Genomic DNA, 22,729 nt, shown 5'->3' on the forward strand with positions numbered 1-22,729 from the left:
TCAGTGGTCAGGTGATAGCCGCGTGACCATCAGATGACTAAATGACGTCACCGCAGGTCCTGTCAGTACACCGCGGGACGCCGAGGAGAGAGGATCGCTGCTGGCGGGAGGAGACCGGAGAGATGAGTAGACAGGTTTTTTTATTTTTACATTTTTAATTCTTTTTTTTACTATAGATGCAGCATTTAAAGCATCTAAGTTGGTCACACAATATAAATCCATGCCAGTTGCATGGATTTATATTGTGTGACCAACTTGTCAAGCACTTTTCCAAATGATGCTCAAAATCGCTTGGAAAAGTGCTTGAAAAAATGCATGTGAAAACGCTGAAAAAAAGCTTCTACCTGGCAGAAAAAAACGCATGTAAATCTGCATGTATTTTTTCTGCCAGGGAGAGGCAAAAACGCTCTGCATCAAATCTGCATCGTGGGCACATACCTTAAGTGAGTAAGCCAAAATGCTTCTGGGAAAGCGTCTTGTGGACAGATGAGACCAAGATAGAGCTTTTTGTTAATGCACATCATTTTACTGTTTACCGAAAATGAAATGGTAAAAGAACACAGTACCCACAGTCAAGTATGGTGGAGGTTTAAAGATGTTTTGGGGTTATTTTGTTGTCTCTGGCACTGGGTGTCTTGACTTTGTGCAAGGCATCATGAAATCGGATTACCAATGGATTTTGGGTCGCAATGTAGTGCCCAGTGTCAGAAAGCTGGATTTGCGTCCTAGGTCATAGGTTTTCCAGCAGGACAGTGACCCCACACTTCAAGAAGCCCCCAGAAATGGATGGAAACAAAGCGCTGGAGAGTTCTGAAGTGGCAGCAATGAGTCCAGATCTAAATCCATTGAACACCTGTGGAGAGATCATATAATTGCTGTTGGGAGAAGGCGCCTTCAAATATGAGAGACCTGGAGCAGTTTGCAAAAGAAGAATGGTCCAAAATTCCAGTTAAGATGTGTAAGAAGCTTGTTGATGGTTATTGGAATCAATTGATTGCAGTTATTTATTCCAAATGGTGTGCAACCAAATTTCAAGTTAAGGGTGTCAACAATTTTGTCCGGCCCATGTTTGGGGTTTTGTGTGAAACTGCCCAATTTGTCTTTTTTCTCTGTTTTTTTTTGTATTGTTCCAACACAGACAAAGGAAACAAATACCGTATGTCTATAACAAAACGTGTGTAATTGCAAAAATTTTCTGGGAGAAATATTTAATTTTCTGGAGCAATTTCAAGGGTGCCAACACTTTCGGCCATGACTGAATACCTCGAAACAGCTGTCTGTAGAGGAGTGTCTGGCTTGGCAAATATTTTGGTTATGTAATGTTGCAAAGCTCATCAAAGAGTAAGACACTGACTTACAGGGCCGCTGCCTCAATATAGGTGGCAATAAATAGTTTTGTTTTGGCAGTATTGTGGTAAAATGCACTATTTCCTGAACAGCCCAGCCATGTATTCACACAGTGGAATGGTTGCATAAATCTTCTGTGCCAATTGCTGTTCTCATCTGACCAGACCGCGATACCATATGTCAGAAAAGCAGAACTACAATGATCGATCAGGCAGCTGGATTTCAACATAGAATCCTTATCATTGAAATTACAACATCAAGAAGGAAAAGTCGTGGAGTTATGGAAATCTCAGGCATGTTCACGATTTTCAAAACATTTCAATTTATTCAGTACAGAGTATGAGCGCCACACACAAATCTCCGCAGTTGCACACCTTGGCTGCTATGAAATGAGATTATTAATGGTTGTCTGAGGAAGGTTCTGTCGTGCTGAATGCACTTGGGCAGGAAAAGCATCAAGATCCGCTGCTGGCAGCTACCTTTGCAGTTGCCGACCAATGACATCCTAGATAATGTTGATAAGAAACAAGTCCAAGGATGCTGCAGGCCATGTTAGCACGTTTAGGCCATGCAAGCTGCTCACAGTAGCCAGAGCAACATGCGGCATGGTGATGATGTGTTGAATAACCACTGGATCCACGACCAAATAAATGTAACGGCGAACGATTAGTGTATCTGGAATAAAGACTAGAGTGGTCCGGCTGCCGTACATTATACCACCCAACAACTTAATCTTGGGAGTAGGACTAGTGTGACAGTCCCTCATGAAGGCCTCTTCTTGGCATGGCCAATGTGGCTTTCACACCAGTCTCCGGCTACCACTGCATCCAAGACAAAAAGTAGGACTTATTCAATAGCCCTCCATTCCAGCCTCCGTTCTCGATCTGGAGACCTTGTGGGCAACGCCACGAAAAGGCCTTTCTCAAGGAACATCACAAAAGTCCTACTCCCGGGATTATGATGTGGGATGGCATAATGTACGGTAGCCGGACCCCTCTAGTCTTCATTCCAGGTACACTAGCAGCTCAGCCATACATTGATTTGGTCATGGTACAATTTCTCCAAAGTGTCCCAGGAGGCGTTTTTCAACACCACAAAAGGAAATGTTTTGAAAGCTTTCTTTCCAATTTTCCATCATTTGCATCTCATTAACAGGTCTCTCAATCCTGTGATTTCCATAATTCAATGACTTTTCCTTTTTAGTTTGCAATTTCCATGTTGAATATTGTGTCTAATTCTTATATCTTTAGTGGAGATAAGCTGCCATCAGTGGTGTCTAGTAGCTGCTTTCTCCTCTCTCCCCATATGTAACACATACATGCTCTGCCGACCTGACTGCGCATGTGGGGAGTTTGGGAGTGACAGCCATTGGTTAAACAACTGTTTTCACCGACATCTAAATAAAAAAAATACAGAAAGAAGAGAGAGAGGAGGATGAAACATGATCGGGTTTGTGTCTGCTATCAGGAAATACAGTTATATGAAAAAGTTTGGGCACCCCTATTAATCTTAAGCTTAATGTTTTCTTAAAATTGGTGTTTTTGCAACAGCTATTTCAGTTTGATATATGTAATAACTGTTGGACACAGTAATGTTTCTGCCTTGAAATGAGGTTTATTGTACTAACAGAAAATGTGCAATCTGCATTCAAACAAAATTTGACAGGTGCATAAGTATGGGCACCCTTATTTTCTTGTTTTAAATACTCCTACCTACTTTTTACTGACTTACTAAAGCACTTTTTTTTGGTTTTGTAACCTCATTGAGCTTTGAACTTCATAGCCAGGTGTATGCAATCATGAGAAAGCTACTTAAAGTGGCCACTTGCAAGTTGTTCTCATGTTTGAATCTCCTCTGAAGACTGGCATCATAGGCTCCTCAAAACAACTGTCAAATGATCTGAAAACAAAGATTATTCAACATAGTTGTTCAGGGGAAGGATACAAAAAGCAGTCTCAGAGATTTAACCTGTCAGTTTCCACTGTGAGGAACATAGTAAGGAAATGGAAGAACACAGGGACAGTTCTTGTTAAGGCCAGAAGTGGCAGGCCAAGAAAAACATCAGAAAGGCAGAGAAGAAGAATGGTGAGATCAGTCAAGGACAATCCTCAGACCACCTCCAGAGAGCTGCAGCATCAACTTGCTGAGGATGGTGTCACTGTGCATCGGTCAACTATACAACGCACTTTGCACAAGGAGAAGCTGTATGGGAGAGTGATGCGAAAGAAGCCGTTTCTGAAAGCACGCCACAAACAGAGTCGGCTGAGGTATGCAAAAGCACATTTGGAGAAGCCAATTACTTTTTGGAAGAAGGTCCTGTGGACTGATGAAACCAGGATTGAATTGTTTGGTCATACAAAAAGGTGTTATGCATGGCGGCAAAAAAGCACAGCATTCCAAGAAAAACACTTGCTACCCACAGTAAAATTTGGTGGAGGTTCCATCATGCTTTGGGGCTGTGTGGCCAATGCCGGCACCGGGAATTTTGTTAAAGTTGAGGGACGCATGGATTCCACTCAGTATCAGCAGATTCTTGACAATAATGTTCAAGAATCAGTGATAAAGTTGAAGTTACGCAGGGGATGGATCTTTCAGCAAGACAATGATCCAAAACACCGCTCCAAATCTACTAAGGCATTCATGCAGAGGAACAATTACAATGTTCTGGAATGGCCATCCCAGTCCCCAGACCTGAATATCATTGAACATCTGTGGGATCATTTGAAGAGGGCTGTCCATGCTCGGCGACCATCAAACTTAACTGAACTGGAATTGTTTTGTAAAGAGGAATGGTCAAAAATACCTTCATCCAGGATCCAGGAACTCATTAAAAGCTACAGGAAGCGACTAGAGGCTGTTATTTTTGCAAAAGGAGGATCTACTAAATATTAATGTCACTTTTCTGGTGAGGTGCCCATACTTATTCACCTGCCAAATTTTGTTTGAATGCAGATTGCACATTTTCTGTTAGTACAATAAACCTCATTTCAAGGCAGAAACATTACTGTGTCCAACAGTTATTACATATATCAAACTGAAATAGCTGTTGCAAAAACACCAATTTTAAGAAAACATTAAGCTTAAGATTAATAGGGGTGCCCAAACTTTTTCATATAACTGTATAGCTATGAAGCAGATAATACGGATCTAAACAGTGGTGTAGTATAGGGGGCCACAGGACCGTTTGCATATGGTGCCAAAGTTTATAGGGGTGATAAATTCCCCCACGTCGTGTACCGGCACCATAGTGATAGGATCGGCACATGAAAGCACCGTTTCTTGGAGCGGTGCAGCGAGTAACTGCTCGATGCTGTTTATGCAGAGTGCAGCAGACAAGATGAGCTTGTTATCGGCTGCTGCACTCTGAAAAGGCAGTGAGCGATCGAAATGACATACAGGTGCATCTCACAAAATTAGAATGTCAACAAAAAGCTAATTTATTTCAGTTCTTCAATACAAAAAGTGAAACTCATATTATATAGAGTCATGAAACAGACTAAGGGACCTTTTTAAACGCTTAGGAAGCCTTTGCAGGTGGTTTTTGTAAATTATTCTAATTTACTGAGATAATGACTTTTGTGTTTTCATTGGCTGTAAGCCATAATCATCAACATTAACAGAAATAAACACTTGAAATAGATCACTCTGTGTGTAATGACTCTATATAATATATGAGTTTCACTTTTTGTATTGGAGAACTGAAATAAATCAACTTTTTGATGATATTCTAATTTTGGGAGACGCACCTGTAGCTCAGTACAATCTAGTAAACTTTGTCATATTGGTCACTGCTTAGCAGCCCATGACAAACTCAACTCGACTGCTGCGCTCTGCATAGGCAGCAAACCGTGATGACTGAAGATTAGCAGCTAATGAATGAAGACAGAACCGAATCAGGTGCAGTGCAGACAATTCAATTCATTCAGTACTAACAGCTGCTTTTATGGGTTTTTTACGCGTTTTCTAACCCAAACTATAGATAGGGCTAGGGACAGGTTTAGGGTTAGGGCTAGGGTTAATGCTAAGATAACAAAATTGTTACATAAAATATACACCATAACTTTTTATTGTTAAAATTGTTAGTGTTTTTTTAAAAAAATAATTACATCCTCAAACTACAATACATGCGTCTGGGGAATAAGGTTTTCAATAATAGATGGGTGAAAGGAATACAGGGAACGCAAAATGTTTGCCTCGCCCCGGGTGCTGGCGATCCACACTGGATCTGAACAGTAATCCTGCGCAGTCTAAACAACAGAAGCACCCGTCTGTATAGAGGGGCGGTGATGGGGGGAAATTTTACTATATTTTTGGTGACTTCTATGGTACTGTGCCTTCAGTGCGGCCTACTTGATACTCCGCCCTGCAGGTTTCTTTTTAGACATAACCATCCAAACAACAAAGTAGTATCAGATTTTTTTTTATTATTATTTTCCTATAAAATAAAAAAAAAAAAAAAAAAACACACAGAGCAGTCTGAACGAAATGAATATAAAAAAAAAAAATCAATTTTTGTAATCATTTAACAGATCTGTATGGGAAATTTCCTCAAACCCAGAGACTTTAAAGTGAAAAACACCCACATAATACTCATCGATGATTGTGTGGTGTCGGTTTTTTGCCTTAGAAAACATCACAAATATAAGCTAAATCTAAAATCGAAGCCAAATCTACGTTAAAGACATCCTGTAACATATACAAAGTGTTCATACTAAAAACACGTGGTAATTCCCAATGGGAGATTTTCTTCTGTATGCACCCTGTATTTCAAGGTGTACCCCCTATTCAAGTATGCAGAAGGTGCAGGTCAATGAAAGGCTCTACCCAATGGATGTAAGCTGGGAAACCATTGAAAAGGTCTGAGTAAAAGAGCAATACCCCCTCCATAAACAAAAAATACACTAGTAAATGTAAGTACCCCCCATCCATTCAACCATTACAATTATTTGTCTGCAAGATAGGTGCAGGCCAACCCAGCCCTGAATGATTGCATGATCACTATGGGGCCCGAGTCATCAAAGCTTTCACGCCATAAAACTGGTGTAAAATGCTTTGAAAAGTTGCAAAATTTTAATGCAATGTGGATCTGCGCCAAAAATTAGCGACATCTGCTGTTTTCACTCGTGAAGCAGCTCTGCCAAAATGGGAGCTTGGTAGGAGTCAGGACGTGACCATGCCCACCCATCAATTTCATTAAAAATGCCTGCGCTTCTTAGGCCAGAAATGCTACTCCGGTCTCTGACTGGAGTAGCATTTCTGGCAAGGAGGCGCATGTCACAGTGAAGATGTGTCAAATTTATTAATTGGCGTGTGCCTTAATGAACTAGGCGCATCGTACGCCAGCAAAACCTTCATTAATACAGGCGTGCACAACACCAGTTGTAATGAATCAGCTCCTATGTCTCGATGACTATATTCCCATGTGTTCGGCAGGCGCTGGCACACAATTTTCCCACTCTAACTCCATAACTAAATAAAACTCTGTTCACATCTCTATTCCGGAGCAGTTAAAGAAAACTTTCTCGCTAGTGCCGCCTATTGGAGGTAGCTACTCTCAAAGTCAATGTCTGGCCTTTTAACGAGCCTTGCACCATGCTAAGGATATTAGCCAAGCCAGACACCCATCTATAGACAGCTTTTTGCCCCTCATCAGTGCAGTGTAGCGTAACTTCTCATTCAGGACTTTAGTTAGGCTGGGTGGCTTCTAAGGCTAAGTTCACAATAACACAGCGCTCAACTCAGCACTATATCAGGGTTTCTGTTGGAATCCCTGAAACACAGGATTCAGACGGTAATCCCGACAGAGCCATGAGGCCGACAAAGTTGCTCTGGACACTGTCAGACCTTCGTCCTGGCAGTATTAATCTTTTCAGAACAATACAAAACCCATGGCGCAACAGAAGCACATGTCTGATAAAGATGAACACTGCCAGGACAGAGGCCAGACAGCGTCCACATTGACTCTGTAGTCTTCATTCAATTGAATAGCACCATCAGGAGCACCGGTCGGGATAAAGCTTTTTGGGATTTCAACAGAAACCCAGATGTGGAGCTCAGCGGAGAGCGCTGTATTAATGTTACCCTAAGATGGTTGCTACTACAAATAAAATTAAAGGGGTTTTCCCAAGAACAAAAGTTAATTTTAATCAATAGATCTTGGAATAATACTTTCCACAATTGGATGTATTTTAATAAAATGTTCCTGTGCTGAGATAATCTTATAAATGTGCCCCTGCTGTGTACTGTGTAATGGCTGTGTCTGACCGTGCAGGAACATGGTCTGATCATACCACAGCTCCTGGGCAGGGGGGGAAGCAAAAGAGTATACAGATAGCGCAGCATGAGATTGCAGATGAGTTTTTTGTGAGGTAAAACATTTTCCAGACTGTTTTTACCACACAGAAAGAATCAGCTGTGATCCTCTGCTGTAATGTCTGTATACTCTTTTGCTTCCTCCCCTGTCCAGGAGCTGTGGTATGATCAGACCATGTTCCTGCACGGTCAGACACAGCCGTTACACAGTACACAGCAGGGGCACATTTATAAGATTATCTCAGCACAGGAACATTTTATTTAAATACATCCAATTGTGGAAATTATTATTATTCCAAGATCTATTGATTAAAATGAACTTTTGTTCGCGGGGAAAACCCCTTTAAGGGACTTACGTTTACTACTGAATACACACATGTATGGCTATATACCCACATACGTGATTAATGGAGACGCTCGTTAGAAAAAAGGCGATGCTGTATCAGAATAAATTAGGTAGGGGAATAGCCACGTAGACCGTAGGCAGAGGTCATTATTATAAAACGAGCTGAAGATTATCTGTATCAGTGTGCAAAGCTATACAAGGCATAACCCGGCCTTCTAATCAGGGAAAGCGAGGCCACAGCCTCATCTATATACCAGTGTGGACTGATATCACAATCACAGACACCAACAGTGAAGAGAAAATCACAAACCAAGGCTACAGTCAAGCAGTAAGAAGATAAGCCGTCACCACCGGGGTCACCGATCCCTCTCGGGACAATCAGCCTGGAGGGGTGCAATCATTTCATACCCCTAAGACAAAATTTGGCGAGGGGGTGAGAGAGGCAGTTCACCGCTCCCCTCCCCACCCATATTTTACCATTATTGTGACAGATTATCTTTAAATTCTCCAGGTGACAGGTTCATATATTCGAGCCATAATATACATTAAGGAACATAAAAACATTATTGCTCTTTCTTTTTTTTTTTACATTTTCCCCCTAAAATTATAAATTCCTCTCAATCTCTAAAATCGTGTTCAGCAATGCGATTTTATTAATTTACTTTATACCATTTATAGTGAATCTAAATAGGTCCAACAATTCCGCTTCTTACATCAGTGATTAGAGGTCTGTGTGTCTGATACAGAGCTCCAATTCCCCCATACAGACATAGGGTTATGATAAAGGATACAATTCTGTCCACTAGGGGAGGGTGGTGTTCAATGCGTATAGCATGAAGGTAAAGTCTAACCCTATAGAACAAAATAATGATGTATGCAAAAAGCTCCCCCTAGTGGCAGCTGCAGGCAGGGAGAATTTTATCATTTAAGAGAGGATATCCGGATAGCTAAAAAGTAATGTTTGTGTCGGCATCATAGAAGAAACCTACCTATCAGACTCTATTATCCATTGTTAATCACATAACTTACAACCCTTTGAAGGATGGAGGAGAAATCAGGTGATCGGCAGCGCAACCAACGGTGGATAGAGGCAAAATTAAAAATAAAATTCAATGTGCAAATTTCTTCTATGATTCCTAAGAAGCGATGTTTTTTGTGTTTTTTTTAGCTGACCAGAATACCCCTTTAACTTTAAGTCTATGCTAATAAACAGAGAGCCCCCACCGTCAGATATTTAAAGAAAAAATAAATCAGCATAAAATTTTGGTCCTAAAATGACACGGGGAGGGGGGTGGGGTTAATAAAATTGTCACACCTGGGGGTCAGTCAACTTTTCAAAAATTGCTAATTTTTCTAGTTATCTTTAAAATACGCACTCACCCTGTGTGAGCTGTAATGGCCGCCATATTGGGACACACTCCGAAACGAAGAGACTTGGGAGACTATTACAACTCCTGGACTTCTATTTAAAGGGGTTGTCCAGTGAAAACAAGTTATAACGTATCTGCAGAATAGGTGCTAACTTACTTATCTGTTGGGGTCCGACCAGAGGGTCCTATACTGATCAGTAGAACAGGGCGCTTTTATCCCCAACTGAAAACTTTTACCCCTAATACAAAATGGTGCTGCAGGTCCGATGACTGACCGCAGCTCAGTAGTCCCATAGGGAATTAATGGAGCAGTGGTCGTGCATGTGCACTGCAGCTCCATCCTAAAAGGGATAAAAGGTCCCCGTTGTGCCGACCAGTGAAGGCCTCAGCGGTCGGACCACACCTAACTAGTGATGAGTGCAAGTGCTCGTTTCTCGAGTTAGCCGATGGTGCACGGGTAGGCACAGAGTATTGCGAGTGATATGTTCAAATCCCAGTAGACACAAAACATGCCAGGATTGCCTGACAAACGGGAAATCCCCGCATGTTTTCTGACTGTCGAACAGCCGTGAATCATGCAGCCGTGGGGATTCGAACATGTCACTCGAGCATCCGCGATACTCTGCATACCCGAGCAACCTTGGCAAACTCGAGAAGCGAGCACTTGCGCTCATCACTACACCTAATTTGTTTTCGCCAGACAACCCCTTTAATTATATTTATTCCCTCCAAAAAATGCAGCTGTATAGGCAATAATAAAAACAATTGACTGAAGTGGAATATATATATATTTTTGTAAAATGCCCACTTTTTCCTCAGAAATGTATCTACGCCCATGTTGGCTGTAGGGAAGCAATGGAAAATATTTCCATTTTGCACTATTTAAATATGTAAATTCTCTATAACTTCTGGGATACTTGTTTAAATAATATAACGCTCTGGTCATTATGGTTTTTTTTGCCAAGTGCCTGCCAGGTAAATGCCTCTTGTGCCACTTGGAAACCAGAAGAAAATATATATATATATATTTAGACTCAATTAAAAAGACTATATACACCAAAAGTATATAAATATCAGCCATGCATTAAATTGAGTGTGCCGCTCACTCCCACAGGAGGCAGCCATTTTGTGGGTCGAGGATTACAGTCAAATAGTGAATCATAGAGACGACTGGGACAACAAAATGGCTGCCTGCGTGTGTACTGTAGGGACGGGCACACTTAAAGTCATGGTGGTAAAGAAAAATCAAAACTAAAATAATAAAACACAAAAAGGTCAGATTTATAAAACTGGCTAAATGGAAAAAGGCTTCTGTTGCCCATAGCAACCAATCACTGCTCAGCTTTGATTTTTCAAGAGCAGATTTCAAAATGAAAGCAGCGCTGTGATTGGTTGCTATGGGTAATAAAAACAGGATTTTTTTTTATGCAGTTTCATAACAATCCCACGTCGTCAAAACACACTCAAATGTCACAATTGTGTTCATAGGACAAAGAGTGTGGTCTCTTCTTCCAACAGAACTGTAACGGGATATCAGGACCCATCGAGATCACCGTTCCCTCAGCCATTCATCAAATCCCATCACAAGCTTTGGTACGCAGGTTAAAGGCAGAGTCCATCCAGAATTTTAACTCTCAGGCGTGGTTTCATTAAAGGGATTGTCCAGTGAGAATCAGCCATCACCTTTCTGAAGAATAGGTGATAACTTACTGACCGGTTAAGGTCCGACGGGACATTTTTTTTATCCCCCTTACAATATAGAGCAGCAGGTCGGATGCCCGAATGCTGCTCCATTCTTTCTCTCTGCCAAAAAAAGTGGAGCGCAACACTCGGCAGCCCGAGGGGATGAACAGAGCGGCGATCGAGCATGCACCCTGCTGGCTCCATTCTATCGGGGGTAAAAGCGCCCCCTTCTGCCGATCGGGGCAGGTCCTAGTGGTCAGACTCTCACCTATCAATAAATGATCACCGATTCTGTGGATAGGTAACATCTTGTTTTCCCCGGACAACCCCTTTAAACACTATCGTATGCACATGTCACACTCACAAGGGTCCAGGAAGCTGAAATGTATGGAGTTATTTGGGAAACCTATATAGATTAGCAGAACAAAAGCTGCAGTACCAGGGACAGCCATGAGTAGTGCTGTATCCCTTCATTTCGCTGATCGGTGGAGATCAAACCTCCCTGATCACTGATGGCTGAAGCCCTTTAATGTAAAATCTACATATCTAAAGTTGCCCTTAGACCTTCACTAGCGAGCAATTTCTTCTGCTTCCCCCATACACAAGCATTCTCAGCCGTGCACATGTTCTGAATGGGAAGAGGGCAATAAATGGTGCTTTATCTACCTTAAAATCAAAAAGATTGGGCATAGAAATTCAACATGCCCGATCCTTCTCTCCCCCGACATCATCAGAAGGCAGCTATCTTCACATAAGATAATTGGATAGGGCCACCAAAATCTGTGGGTTTGTGTGTTTTGGCACCTTTAGTTTTCAGACCCTTTTAAGTAGGACATGAGGGGAGTACTGGGAAAGCCTGAATTTTACAGTTTTGGGTGGAGTTAGCCTTCAATATCCTCATAAGTTGATGAAAAATCTTTAGCTTACAACTGTAAGCATTGCAGAATGCCCACATCTGTGCCAGGGACGCCGTGCAGCAGCCAACGCCAACCTGTGAGAGAGCAGAAGTGAAACCTGTATGGAGGCAGACATATGGGGGTGAAGCGGGTATAACCAGGCGTTGTGAACAATCACAAAAATAGAACGGCAAAGGATGCAGATGTGAAATCTGTGGGTGACCAAGCTGCGGGAGGGTAGCCAGTTTCCATACACATTTGCCAGTTTGGCCAAAATGTCCTCCGTTCGACTAACGCAGCAGGTTCTCCATCTGTTGCAGGGAGACAGTCTTACGGTTGATGCTGGTCCTCTCCCCAGGTTATGGCGTGTAAGCAGGTGGTGGCTGGAAAGGATTCATGACGTCGTATTCGGCAGGGTAAGAGTCAGCTTCCATCTCTGACAGCAACTCCAAAGCCTGCTCTTCTTCTTCTGATGGGTAATGGCGTAGGAGGTTGGCAGCGGTGGCGAGGATGGAGGCCCCACCTGCCCCGGCCACCAGGTAGAAACTGACGGCAAAGGTGACGTAGACTTGGGAGCCGTGGTATTGTTTGTGTTGCTGCTGGAGGGCCAGTATGAGCTCCGAGGCCCAGTAGCAAAAACCAATAACTGTGGCACATTGCAAAACTGAAAGACACAGGAATCAAGGAGGGAGACAGAACACACAAAGAAGAAAAGGGTTAAACTTTCCAAATTGTGCAAGAAAAAAACAAAAAGAATCTGATTAACTGTTGATTTTGAAATAAGGACAATAGCCCTATATGCATAATATATATATATATATATACACATACACATGTCTAAAAAAGACAGCTAGAGTTCTGTGAGACAAATGTAAAAAATTTGGTAAGTATAAGTCAGAGAACGCAATTGCTGCATATTATGAGCAGATGCAAATTTGCGTTTTTCCTGTTAGTAGATTTGTCTTAAAGGGGTTTTCCCCATGAACAAAAGTTGATTTTATTCATTAGATGTTGGAATAATAATAATGCTTTCCACAATTGGATGTGTTTAAATAAAATGTTCCTGTGCTGAGATAATCTTATAGATGTGCCCCTACTGTGTACTGTGTAATGGCTGTGTCTGACTGTACAGGAACATGGTCTGATTATGGCCTTCTCCCTATCTTTTGACTATTAAGTTTCCCCTTCTCCCCTTTTGTCTCACTGTTGCTCCGTTATGTGATCCCAACTTCTCCAGAATGAGCTCTGTTATACTGCTTTCTGACATGGCTGAGCGTGTGCCCGCGGTGGGGATCGTGGCGCGCGTGAGCCTGGCAGTCTGAGGGCCGCCCTGCGCCTGCGTCGGAATCAGTTCTGGCGCATGCGCGGGTTGGCGGTGTGACGGCCGGGGCACGTGCGCGGCGTGCTCCCTCAGCCGCGCGCATGCGCCGTACCTGGTGCCTTTGACCGCATGTCATGTGGTCCGTGGAGCACGCCCCCGGCTTAGCTGGCCACTTCCGGGTGCGTGCCCCGCCGACCAGCTGTCTGCATTCCAGGCTCCATGGGGATAGACGTATATATATACTTTCTGGGTCACTATGATGACATTACTTCTTGCCCTTGAGAAAGCGGCTTGGAACGCTGCGAAACGTACGTTGGGCTATCACCCTCATCATGTTCCTACTCCCCCTTCTGCTGAGCTTTCCTGTCAGGTAATTACCTTGCTGCTTTGATCTACTTTTGGTTATGGAGATGGGCATATAGTTATATACTAAGAACATTTTCATCCTCATCTTGTTCCATTAATATCTCAGTGAGATTATGTGAATCATGATAATCCTGTGACTTTTGTCCCAGTTTATTTATTTCAATTTACTATTACCTATAACTAGTGTTGAGCGAGTATGTTCTGTTAACCCTTTCGCCGAGTATGCTCGGACGAGCACCGAGTAGTTACAGCTGCTCGGTGATATGGTTGAATCGCTCTCGTGCTCATGATTTGCGACTGTTTGACAGCTTTATTACATGGGAGGAATGTGTAAGAAATAGACATTCCTCACATGTAATAAAGCTGTCAAACAGTTGCAAATCATGCACATGGGAGCGATTCTGTAACATGGGAAACTGTAAATGAACCAGTAAATGAGGAACAACTGCGGAGCAAAAAACCGGATTGTACACGGATGACAAGTGAGGAAAAATCGTCCCGCGTGTCTTGTGACCCTGCTTCTTCAGCAAATTAAAAACTGGCAAGTGCAGAAAAAACTAACGTGACCGTCCATCCTGATAATGAAAAGTCACCAGACACCACTTTTCATGGATGATCACCCTACCTGGTATCTCCTCCGGTCACACTGGCTTCCCGTTTCTCCTGCTTCCACAATGACACGGGCAGTGGAAAGTCTAAATCACAGCCATCCCATAGCACAGGAAAGGTAGCGGAGGGGCAGTTTCGACTTTCCACTGCGCTCCCCATGACATTGTGGAAGCCACTTAGAAAGCAAAAGTAACAGAACACCATTCTCAGCAAATGAGGCAAAAGGATGGCACCAGCTATGATGGCTATACATGAGAAACTTTTCAGTTCCAGGGTGAAGGGTCATTCCCATCTCCAAGATCCTATCCCAATATGTAATAGGTGTAACAATATTAGCAAATGCCTCCAATTAGAAATGTAGTATAGTTCTTCTGATTTGCTATGTTGCTTACCCCATGTGCAGGGCATTGCAGTAGCTTAGGTATCCATGGTTATGACCACTCATATAGTGACAGTTAGTTGCTAGTGGTCGTAACCATGGATATCTAAGCAAGAGCAATGCCGTACACATGGGGTAAGCAGCATAGCGAACAGAAGAACTATACTACATTTCTAATTGGAGGTATTTACTAATATTATTACACCTATTACATATTGGGATATGATCTGAAATAGGAATACCCTTTTCCTTTTTTTTTTTGCTCAATTTGCAACTTTTTGGTGCTCAGTTATAAGCTCATTATTACATGTAGGCCGATATTTAAAGAGAATGTGGCCATAATTTAAAAGGAACCAGTCACATTGTACTTGGAGTCCAATCTGTGCACAGCACCGTATACAGGAGAAGAAGAGCGGAATGATATCTACGTTTGTGGGAAAAGATTCAGCATAACTTATATTTTCTTAGTTGAAATCCCCGGTATCTGTATGTATAGGAGTCCAGTGGACGGTCCTACTAGTGACTGACAGCTATCTCTACATGCACTCACAGAGGGAGGACTGTCAATTACTAGTAGGACCGCCCACTGGACTCCTATACATACAGATACTGGGGATTTCAATGAATAAAATGCTAATTTTACTGAACATTTTCCACAAACTGCTGTATAACATCCTGAATGCAGATCAGATACCATATTCAACATGACAGGCCCTTTAAATTAGGGCATTTGTCAAAAGTCTTAATAATCCTAAAATAATGGGTAAGGAATTAGCAGATTTGTTTACGACCAGTACCATAGGGGGCACACTCTTAATTGTAGTGCTCGCTTCCTTGCGACCCAATGAGGAGATTGTAAACTGTTCAGCCATAAGGAAGCCATTGCTATATATGAAACAGCACATTTCTCTGGGTGAATTGATCAAAAGAGATCATCTAAATGGCACCATGACTCCTTCAGAAGTGGATCGGGTGACCCATGTCAGCCAATCACCGGAGAGGGATGGCTGTTGTACATACAGCGCCTCTTTCCATTCGATATTTAGGAACTGGATTCATTTAGACTGTAGTTGTGCGGGCCAGTCATAACGAAGGGCTCGTTGGAGTACGAATGCGGCAAAGTCATTAAGAGGCGCATGCCGCTTAATGAATTCACCAAGTCTTATAATTGGTGCGTGCCTCATCAGAAGAGCTACTCCAGTCAGGGACTGAAGTAGGATTTCTGGAGTAACAAATGCCACCACTTTTGCTGAATTTGACAGCCAGGTGTAGCCATGACCAGTTAAGACTCCTCTACAGCTCTGCCCATTTTTGTGGAGCTGCTTTAAACTAAAAACACCAAAAGTTGCAAAACTTTTGTGCAACTCAGCGTAATTCAAAATTTTTTACGACTTTGACGCGTTTCATGCCAGTTTTTTGTCGTAAAAGCTTTGATGACAGATTCCCTTTTGGAACCTAATCCGCATTAAAGGGACAGCTATACTGATCCGGTCTCACTTTCAGACAGTGTGAACTTAAACTAAACAGTGTAAAGATGCGACACACCTGTAGAAACTCTTGTCTATTCTTTACCGCAATTATTGGTTGGCTTAGTTTGCACCAATAATTTGTGCCAAATTTGGCAAACAGTGTCTACAATTTCGCAGCCAATCTGTGTTACGCAGCATTTATCTAACCCTTTGTCAAATGTGACATTTGTATATACCTGTTAGTATGTGAGCAAAAGCATAGCGCCTGGTGATTTTCAGAGCAGGATGTTTGGGACCAAAAACGTCAAGCAAGAAGGCCGTCATACTGCAGGCGATGCCCAGGAAGCAGAAGCCAGCGATGACGCGGAGGAGAAGTATCGTCTGATGGTTCATACAGAACTCTGCAACACAAACCACATGCAATCCTCAGCATAAGTGTACACAACCCGGTATCACGTAATGCAAAGTCTAAGAAAGAGGGGCGCTACTCCCGGAGTAGCCCGAGACTTCTGGTACCCCATTAATTAGGTCTACTCTAAAGATGACACTACAGCCAATCTGACAATTTTCACATTTTATAAGGTCTAAAAGACCTAGGTAATAATGTATGCAGCTTGTATCTTTTGGGCCACGTTCACACGTTCAGTACTTGATCAGTACTTTACATCAGTATCTGTAAGGCAAAACCAGGAGAGGAACAATCAGAGGAAAAGTATAATAGAAACACATCACCACTTCTGCATTTATCACCCACTCCTGGTTTTGGCTTACAAATACTGATGTAAAATACTGACCAAATACTGAACGTGTGAACGTGGCCTTACTCAACAATATCGGTCCCCCCGTCCCCCCCCTCCTTTCCATATCTTTTAAGCTATTGTATAAGAGTTCCAACAGCCTTATAGGAGTTCTCCAAGAAGAGAAAAAGAAGTCTAGAAAGAAAATGTTGCTATGAATAAATTCCTAAATATATCTAATTAGCAAATTGCAGTCGTTTTATGTAGGGAAGTAATCAGCATAGAATTAAAATGGCAGCCGCCTTGTCAAACTAACAGAAACCTGTCCTATGATGCTTACAGGACGGCTGTCTATGAGCATGTGCAGGAGGGAGCACCGCTGGGGTGTCCAGCAGATACCCTATAACACATACAGTAGAGAAATCTCCAGCTCACAGCTGCACATGCTCACAGGCTCCCGTCCTGATGGCGTTTATTTAAAGGGAATCTGTCAGCAGGTTTTTGCAACTTGATCTGAGAGCAGCCTGATGTATGCAAAGAGAAGCTGAATCCAACGATGTATCACTTAGATTACTGGGTGCCGCTGTTATGACACAATCAGAGCTTTTAGATTTAGCATGAAGCAGAGCTGAGAAACCTAACCCCGCCCACACCAGGCTCTGTATGTACAAAGTCCATAGATCGTGAGCTGCCTATCACAGGAGGGGGCGTGTCAGACCAAAGCTTACAGGACCAGCTAGTCACAGCAATGATAAGCTCCTGGTGCTAAAACAATCATTGTAAGCAAACAAAACCTCAGAGCTTGATAAGAGAGGCATCGCTGAAATCTGTGTTTTAACCCCTACATCATGCTGTCTTCAGATTACTTAGCAAAAACCTGTTGACAGATTCCATTTAAATGTACCATATTGATTACCTCCATATCCAAAACGAGTGTCATTTGCTAAATAGGAATTTACTCATTTCTTTCTTTATTTTTTTCCACTATTGGAGAGCCCCTTTAAAGAAGACTTGAGCAAATGTTGGCCCTAGTTTGATTAAGATCCCGGGTTCATTTTACCATTTCTCAAAATGTGATGTACGTGTACTGTACGTCACAAGTTGGGTGCAGATGTATGGGTCAGGAGAATGAGACCACTCAATACAGGGCAGGTGTCTTCTGTGTTATACAGCCAGCACCTGCGTCTTAACAGAAGAGAGCTTCTGTTTAACCGATTAAAGGGGTTGTCCAATATTGGGGCTCAAATCTGCAGTCACACTAAAAATTGGCCATATTGGGAAGGGGTTAAAGCAGAATCCTAAACACAGTTACATAAAACGTGATACTCACTTGTGAGGAGCTCAGGATCCTCAGCCCCGAGGACATCTGCCACCCCCAACTCTTGCCGTTTGCAGGTTCCCCCGTGGATATGTAGCCAGGCTGGTTCTGCCAGAGCGGTGCACAAGGCTGTGATGGACAACGCGCCAGGCAGGGCTGATGCCAGGCTTCTTTCTGGCTGTTTGGGAAGGGCATGAGCCCCGTGACCTCTTCTTCTCGGCATAGAAGAACCACCGGACCCGCCGGGAGCAAACATCTCAGGTGCTGGTTTCAGTCTACAAATCAGGAGAAAGAGAGAACACAGAACCATAGTCACCATCAGTTAGATGACAATTACACATGGGGAACAGCGTCGGGGGCAGATGTGGAAGGTCCTTGGCACATGACTATGGCTTCGTTGAAGAATAAGGTATGTGTTCACCCAAGAGTGGACAAATTCCCAAAGTCAGGTAGCCAAAAATTTGTTAATGGCACCTAACTTGTTTTTTTCTACCAATGGCTATAGATGTCTATTTTAATTTAGGTACTAAATAAAATAATCAAATTGGCTCCTGGAACTGACTGAAATATTAGAACAATTGCTGGCTGTGATTGACTGGAACAATAAAAATCGTTACATGCCCTTAAAGGAAATCTGTCAGCAGGTCAAAAGTCGGCAATTTTTGCCCTTCTTTTATTCCCGCTGCCCCACTGAGTAATACGTTTCCTATTTATTTATAAATCCCCCATACGGTCCCAGAGATATGGTCCTTTATATTTACTGCTGATTTTTAGAGTCTTTACTGAGGGGGCGTGGCTCAAGGGCTTCTCTGGGGGTGTGTCCATGTCCTGCATGACCAGGCTGTGAGCCCCGCCTCCTCATTAAAGACCATAAAAATCAGCACTAAATTTAAAGGCCGATATCTCTGGAACCGTAAGTCAGATCTAAAAAAGACAAAAACTGGAATACTCAGGGGAGCAGTGGGGATAAAATAAAAGCAATAAATGTCCGTTTTTAACCAGGTGACAGGTCCTCCTTAAATTACCATTTACATTCTGATCCCAAGCCACTGATGCCTGGTCCTGTCTCATTGCTTGGGGATGACGGTCTACCCACTTTGCGACTGCCGCAGGCAAACGTCCTGAACAAAATGAGGATGTGTTCCCAAAAGTGGCATTACCCTGTGGCCATGATTGATACCGTGGTCATGTGGCAGTGGACTATAACTCATTTCCATGTGCTGGGAATGACACTAGATATGGCTTGTGATTATACAACAATATTTTTTTCCATTATTTAGAATGAGTCAAGTCCGACTTTCTGAGTTAAAAAAAAAAATCTTTTTATAATATTTGGTCATCAATTAGCTCAACCTACACTATATGGTATTGGGATACAAGAATAAATAACCGAATTCAGGTTTTCCTATTGCCCCTGGTGTATAAAATCCAGCCCCCCCGCCATGCCGTCTACCTTTAAGAGTATGTCTGACAGAACGGCTGGTGGTAAAGATCTCACTGGTACCAGAGCGGTCCGATAGGATGTCACCGGTGTACAGGTCAGATCATTACAGTACAGAACTTTGCTTTCAGCACTGAAGGAATTTGTGACCAATATAAAGATCATTCCAACAATGTCAGGAATGAAACCAGGAGCCTCTGCCAGGATATCCGGATCCAGAGAGCCAAAGATATTGCAACGAGGTCCATGCACATCAGATACAAGGGACGGGAAAATGTACTGATCGCCGGGTGTCCAACTGCTGCACCGCGCCTTCTCTGGGATGGAGCGGAGGTTCACTGGGCGCACATTCACTCACATGAGGACGAAGCTCTGCATAGCCCTGTACTCAGGATCACTGGAGGTTCAGTGGGCGCACATCCACTCACATCAGAGCTCTGCATAGCCCTGTACTCAGGATCGCTGGAGGTCCAGTGGGCGCACATCCACTCCCTTCAGGACGAAGCTCTGCATAGCCCTGTACTCAGGATCGCTGGAGGTTCAGTGGGCGCACATCCACTCACATCAGGACGAAGCTCTGCATAGCCCTGTACTCAGGATCGCTGGAGGTCCAGTGGGCGCACATCCACTCCCTTCAGGACGGAGCTCTGCATAGCCCTGTACTCAGGATCGCTGGAGGTCCAGTGGGCGCACATCCACTCACATCAGGACGAAGCTCTGCATAGCCCTGTACTCAGGATCGCTGGAGGTTCAGTGGGCGCACATCCACTCACATCAGGACGGAGCTCTGCATAGCCCTGTACTCAGGATCGCTGGAGGTCCAGTGGGCGCACATCCACTCACATCAGGACGGAGCTCTGCATAGCCCTGTACTCAGGATCGCTGGAGGTCCAGTGAGCGCACATCCACTCACATCAGGACGGAGCTCTGCATAGCCCTGTACTCAGGATCGCTGGAGGTCCAGTGGGCGCACATCCACTCACATCAGGACGGAGCTCTGCATAGCCCTGTACTCAGGATCGCTGGAGGTTCAGTGGGCGCACATCCACTTACATCAGGACGGAGCTCTGCATAGCCCTGTACTCAGGATCGCTGGAGGTTCAGTGGGCGCACATCCACTCACATCAGGACGGAGCTCTGCATAGCCCTGTACTCAGGATCGCTGGAGGTCCAGTGGGCGCACATCCTATACCTTCAACCACTGAGCTTAGCGGTTCTGCCGATGTAGAAGCCACAAGCCACCTAGCTCAGCGACTGGCTGCAGTGCTGTCAACATAACGTCTCCTCTGCAACCAAACAATAGAGACTGTGACTGGACCTGGAAATGGTGAGTAAGGCTCGTTTTTTTTAAGTTAACAACCTGTGGGAAAAAGTTTTCTGAAAGTAGACAGCCGTAAGCGCTGTGTCTCTGCCACTGTAAACTGCTCATATGGTGAAATCCTGCGACAGATCCACACACGAGGGAAAGCTCCCTGTGGATTTATGCCAAGTGCTGGAACCCGGAGTCCTCCCAAAAAACTTATAGGTGGATTCATACGGCCAGGATATAATCCGGCCAGGACGTAACAAGACCAGGATGTAATCCGGACGGCAAATCTGCTGCAAAATCCACTTTTTTTTTTAAACATACAAAAAAATGGACCATTTTCATCAGTGCGCCGGATCTGATTTCATCCTTTTTCCCACTGTGTTCATTTTTCCATCACTGTGGCATGTTTTTCTTGTATGCAAAGTCTCCTATCCCTTAGGCCGGATTCAGACAGCCGGACTGAACCTTGGCCAGTTTCCCTGCATAACTGAGACGGGGATCGCACCGCAGTGCTCGGACTGGCCGGCGGCTCACCCGACCCAAGTGTGACAGCTGCATAGAAATACATACAGTCATGCACATGCTGTCACACTCCGACTGACGACAGCTCCGAGTTATACAGCCGTCTGACTCTTCCCTTATACTGATCCATGGACCGGAGACGTGCACGCTGCGATTTCTTTCCATACAGACCATCAGCTAATAATGAGCCCCCGTGTGCGGATGGTGTCACACAGGGACCAGTTATACACTAGTCTGAACGAGCCTTTAAAGAGCGGACAGCACTCAGGTGACACGTGGACGGTCTGTCCGTGGACTCTCCGCTGTTTTCACCGACCACGTTTGATTTACGACATTTCACTTTTTTTTTCTTTTTTAGACTACAATGTATCCCATTCAGTGAAAAACCTGTGTGTGTGAACGAGGCCGTACAGGGCTATGTGCAGCAGGTATCCAACATTCATTACTGAAAATTCAAAACAAAGCCCATTTTTCAGCCAATGTATGCGGCTACACTTTACACCACGGAGCTTTTTCTGCCGCCAGCCATTTGTGGCACGGTTGTCATCCTCGTCTTTGTCAGTACAGGACGCTGCCGCTCAGGATCTAAAGCGCTCGTCTAGTACTGGACAACCGCTGCTTCATCACGTCAGGGCCTCGGAGAAAATAAAAACACTGTATACTCCCTTCCACTAATGTCATTGCCGCTGTTCATGGGACACTAATTCTGTCACATGACCACTGCAACCAATCAGCAGCCACCGATTGGCTGCAGCCTTTACTATTTCATCAGAGTGGACGCCTGCTGTGACAGAATACAGATTGGCTGCAGCGGTCACATAACAACAATGACACATGATCCTCTGGGAACAGCAGGGCTGACATGGCTGGGAGCAGGACGTTTATATACGGCACTGGGGAGGAATATTCCTATGATTGGTGGATAAGACGGTGATAATAACCGATCAGACTGTCATAGGGTCTCCCCGAGACCCCCAACCATCCACAAGCTAATTAAAGCCCCTAACATATCCACCCCCAGCCCTGCCCCACACACAGACGACTTCCTCCCCCGATCACCCTGGTATTACTGACCGCAGCAGCCGGTCCTCTTCTCCCCTCCGCTCGCCTGTAACCACAGCTGACTTCCGCCTCCTCCCTGCGTCATCGGCCCCGTGCCATGCAGGAAACAAGAGGCGAAACCTGTCAATCCGACTCATCTGACGTAATAAAAAAAAATGAAAAAGATAGAAGCCATATTTCCGGAGACTGTCGTGTATACATGAATACTAATATCGCAGCCAAAATGGCGGCTTAGAAGAGAC

At 43.9% G+C, this 22,729-nt stretch overlaps 1 protein-coding gene across 1 annotated transcript; it reads right to left on the minus strand.

Moving 5' to 3' along the window:
• Positions 1–9,326: 9,326 nt before the first annotated feature.
• Positions 9,327–22,652, minus strand: TMEM127 (transmembrane protein 127). Its single transcript, XM_073653678.1, has 4 exons — positions 22,500–22,652; positions 18,166–18,428; positions 16,335–16,499; positions 9,327–12,618 (listed from the first exon to the last, which is right to left on the minus strand). Exons 1-4 carry the CDS (start codon positions 22,622–22,624, stop codon positions 12,314–12,316), a joined length of 858 nt encoding a protein of 285 aa, XP_073509779.1. The 5' UTR covers positions 22,625–22,652; the 3' UTR covers positions 9,327–12,313.
• Between the last annotated feature and the right edge of the window lie 77 nt (positions 22,653–22,729).

This window comes from Phyllobates terribilis, unplaced genomic scaffold (assembly GCF_046119375.1).
Source record: "Phyllobates terribilis strain yellow unplaced genomic scaffold, ASM4611937v1 Scaffold_11__3_contigs__length_659146591, whole genome shotgun sequence".
NCBI classification, from domain to species: domain Eukaryota; kingdom Metazoa; phylum Chordata; class Amphibia; order Anura; family Dendrobatidae; genus Phyllobates; species Phyllobates terribilis.

Coding starts and splice junctions, on each gene's coding strand:
- TMEM127 (XM_073653678.1), bottom strand. CDS start 22,624: ATGAGTCGGATTGACAGGTTTCGCCTCTTGTTTCCTGCATGGCACGGG. Junction 16,500..18,165: donor GGATCCTGAGCTCCTCACAA/GTGAGTATCACG, acceptor TTTGTGTTGCAG/AGTTCTGTATGAACCATCAG. Junction 12,619..16,334: donor TTTTGCTCACATACTAACAG/GTATATACAAAT, acceptor TGTGTCTTTCAG/TTTTGCAATGTGCCACAGTT.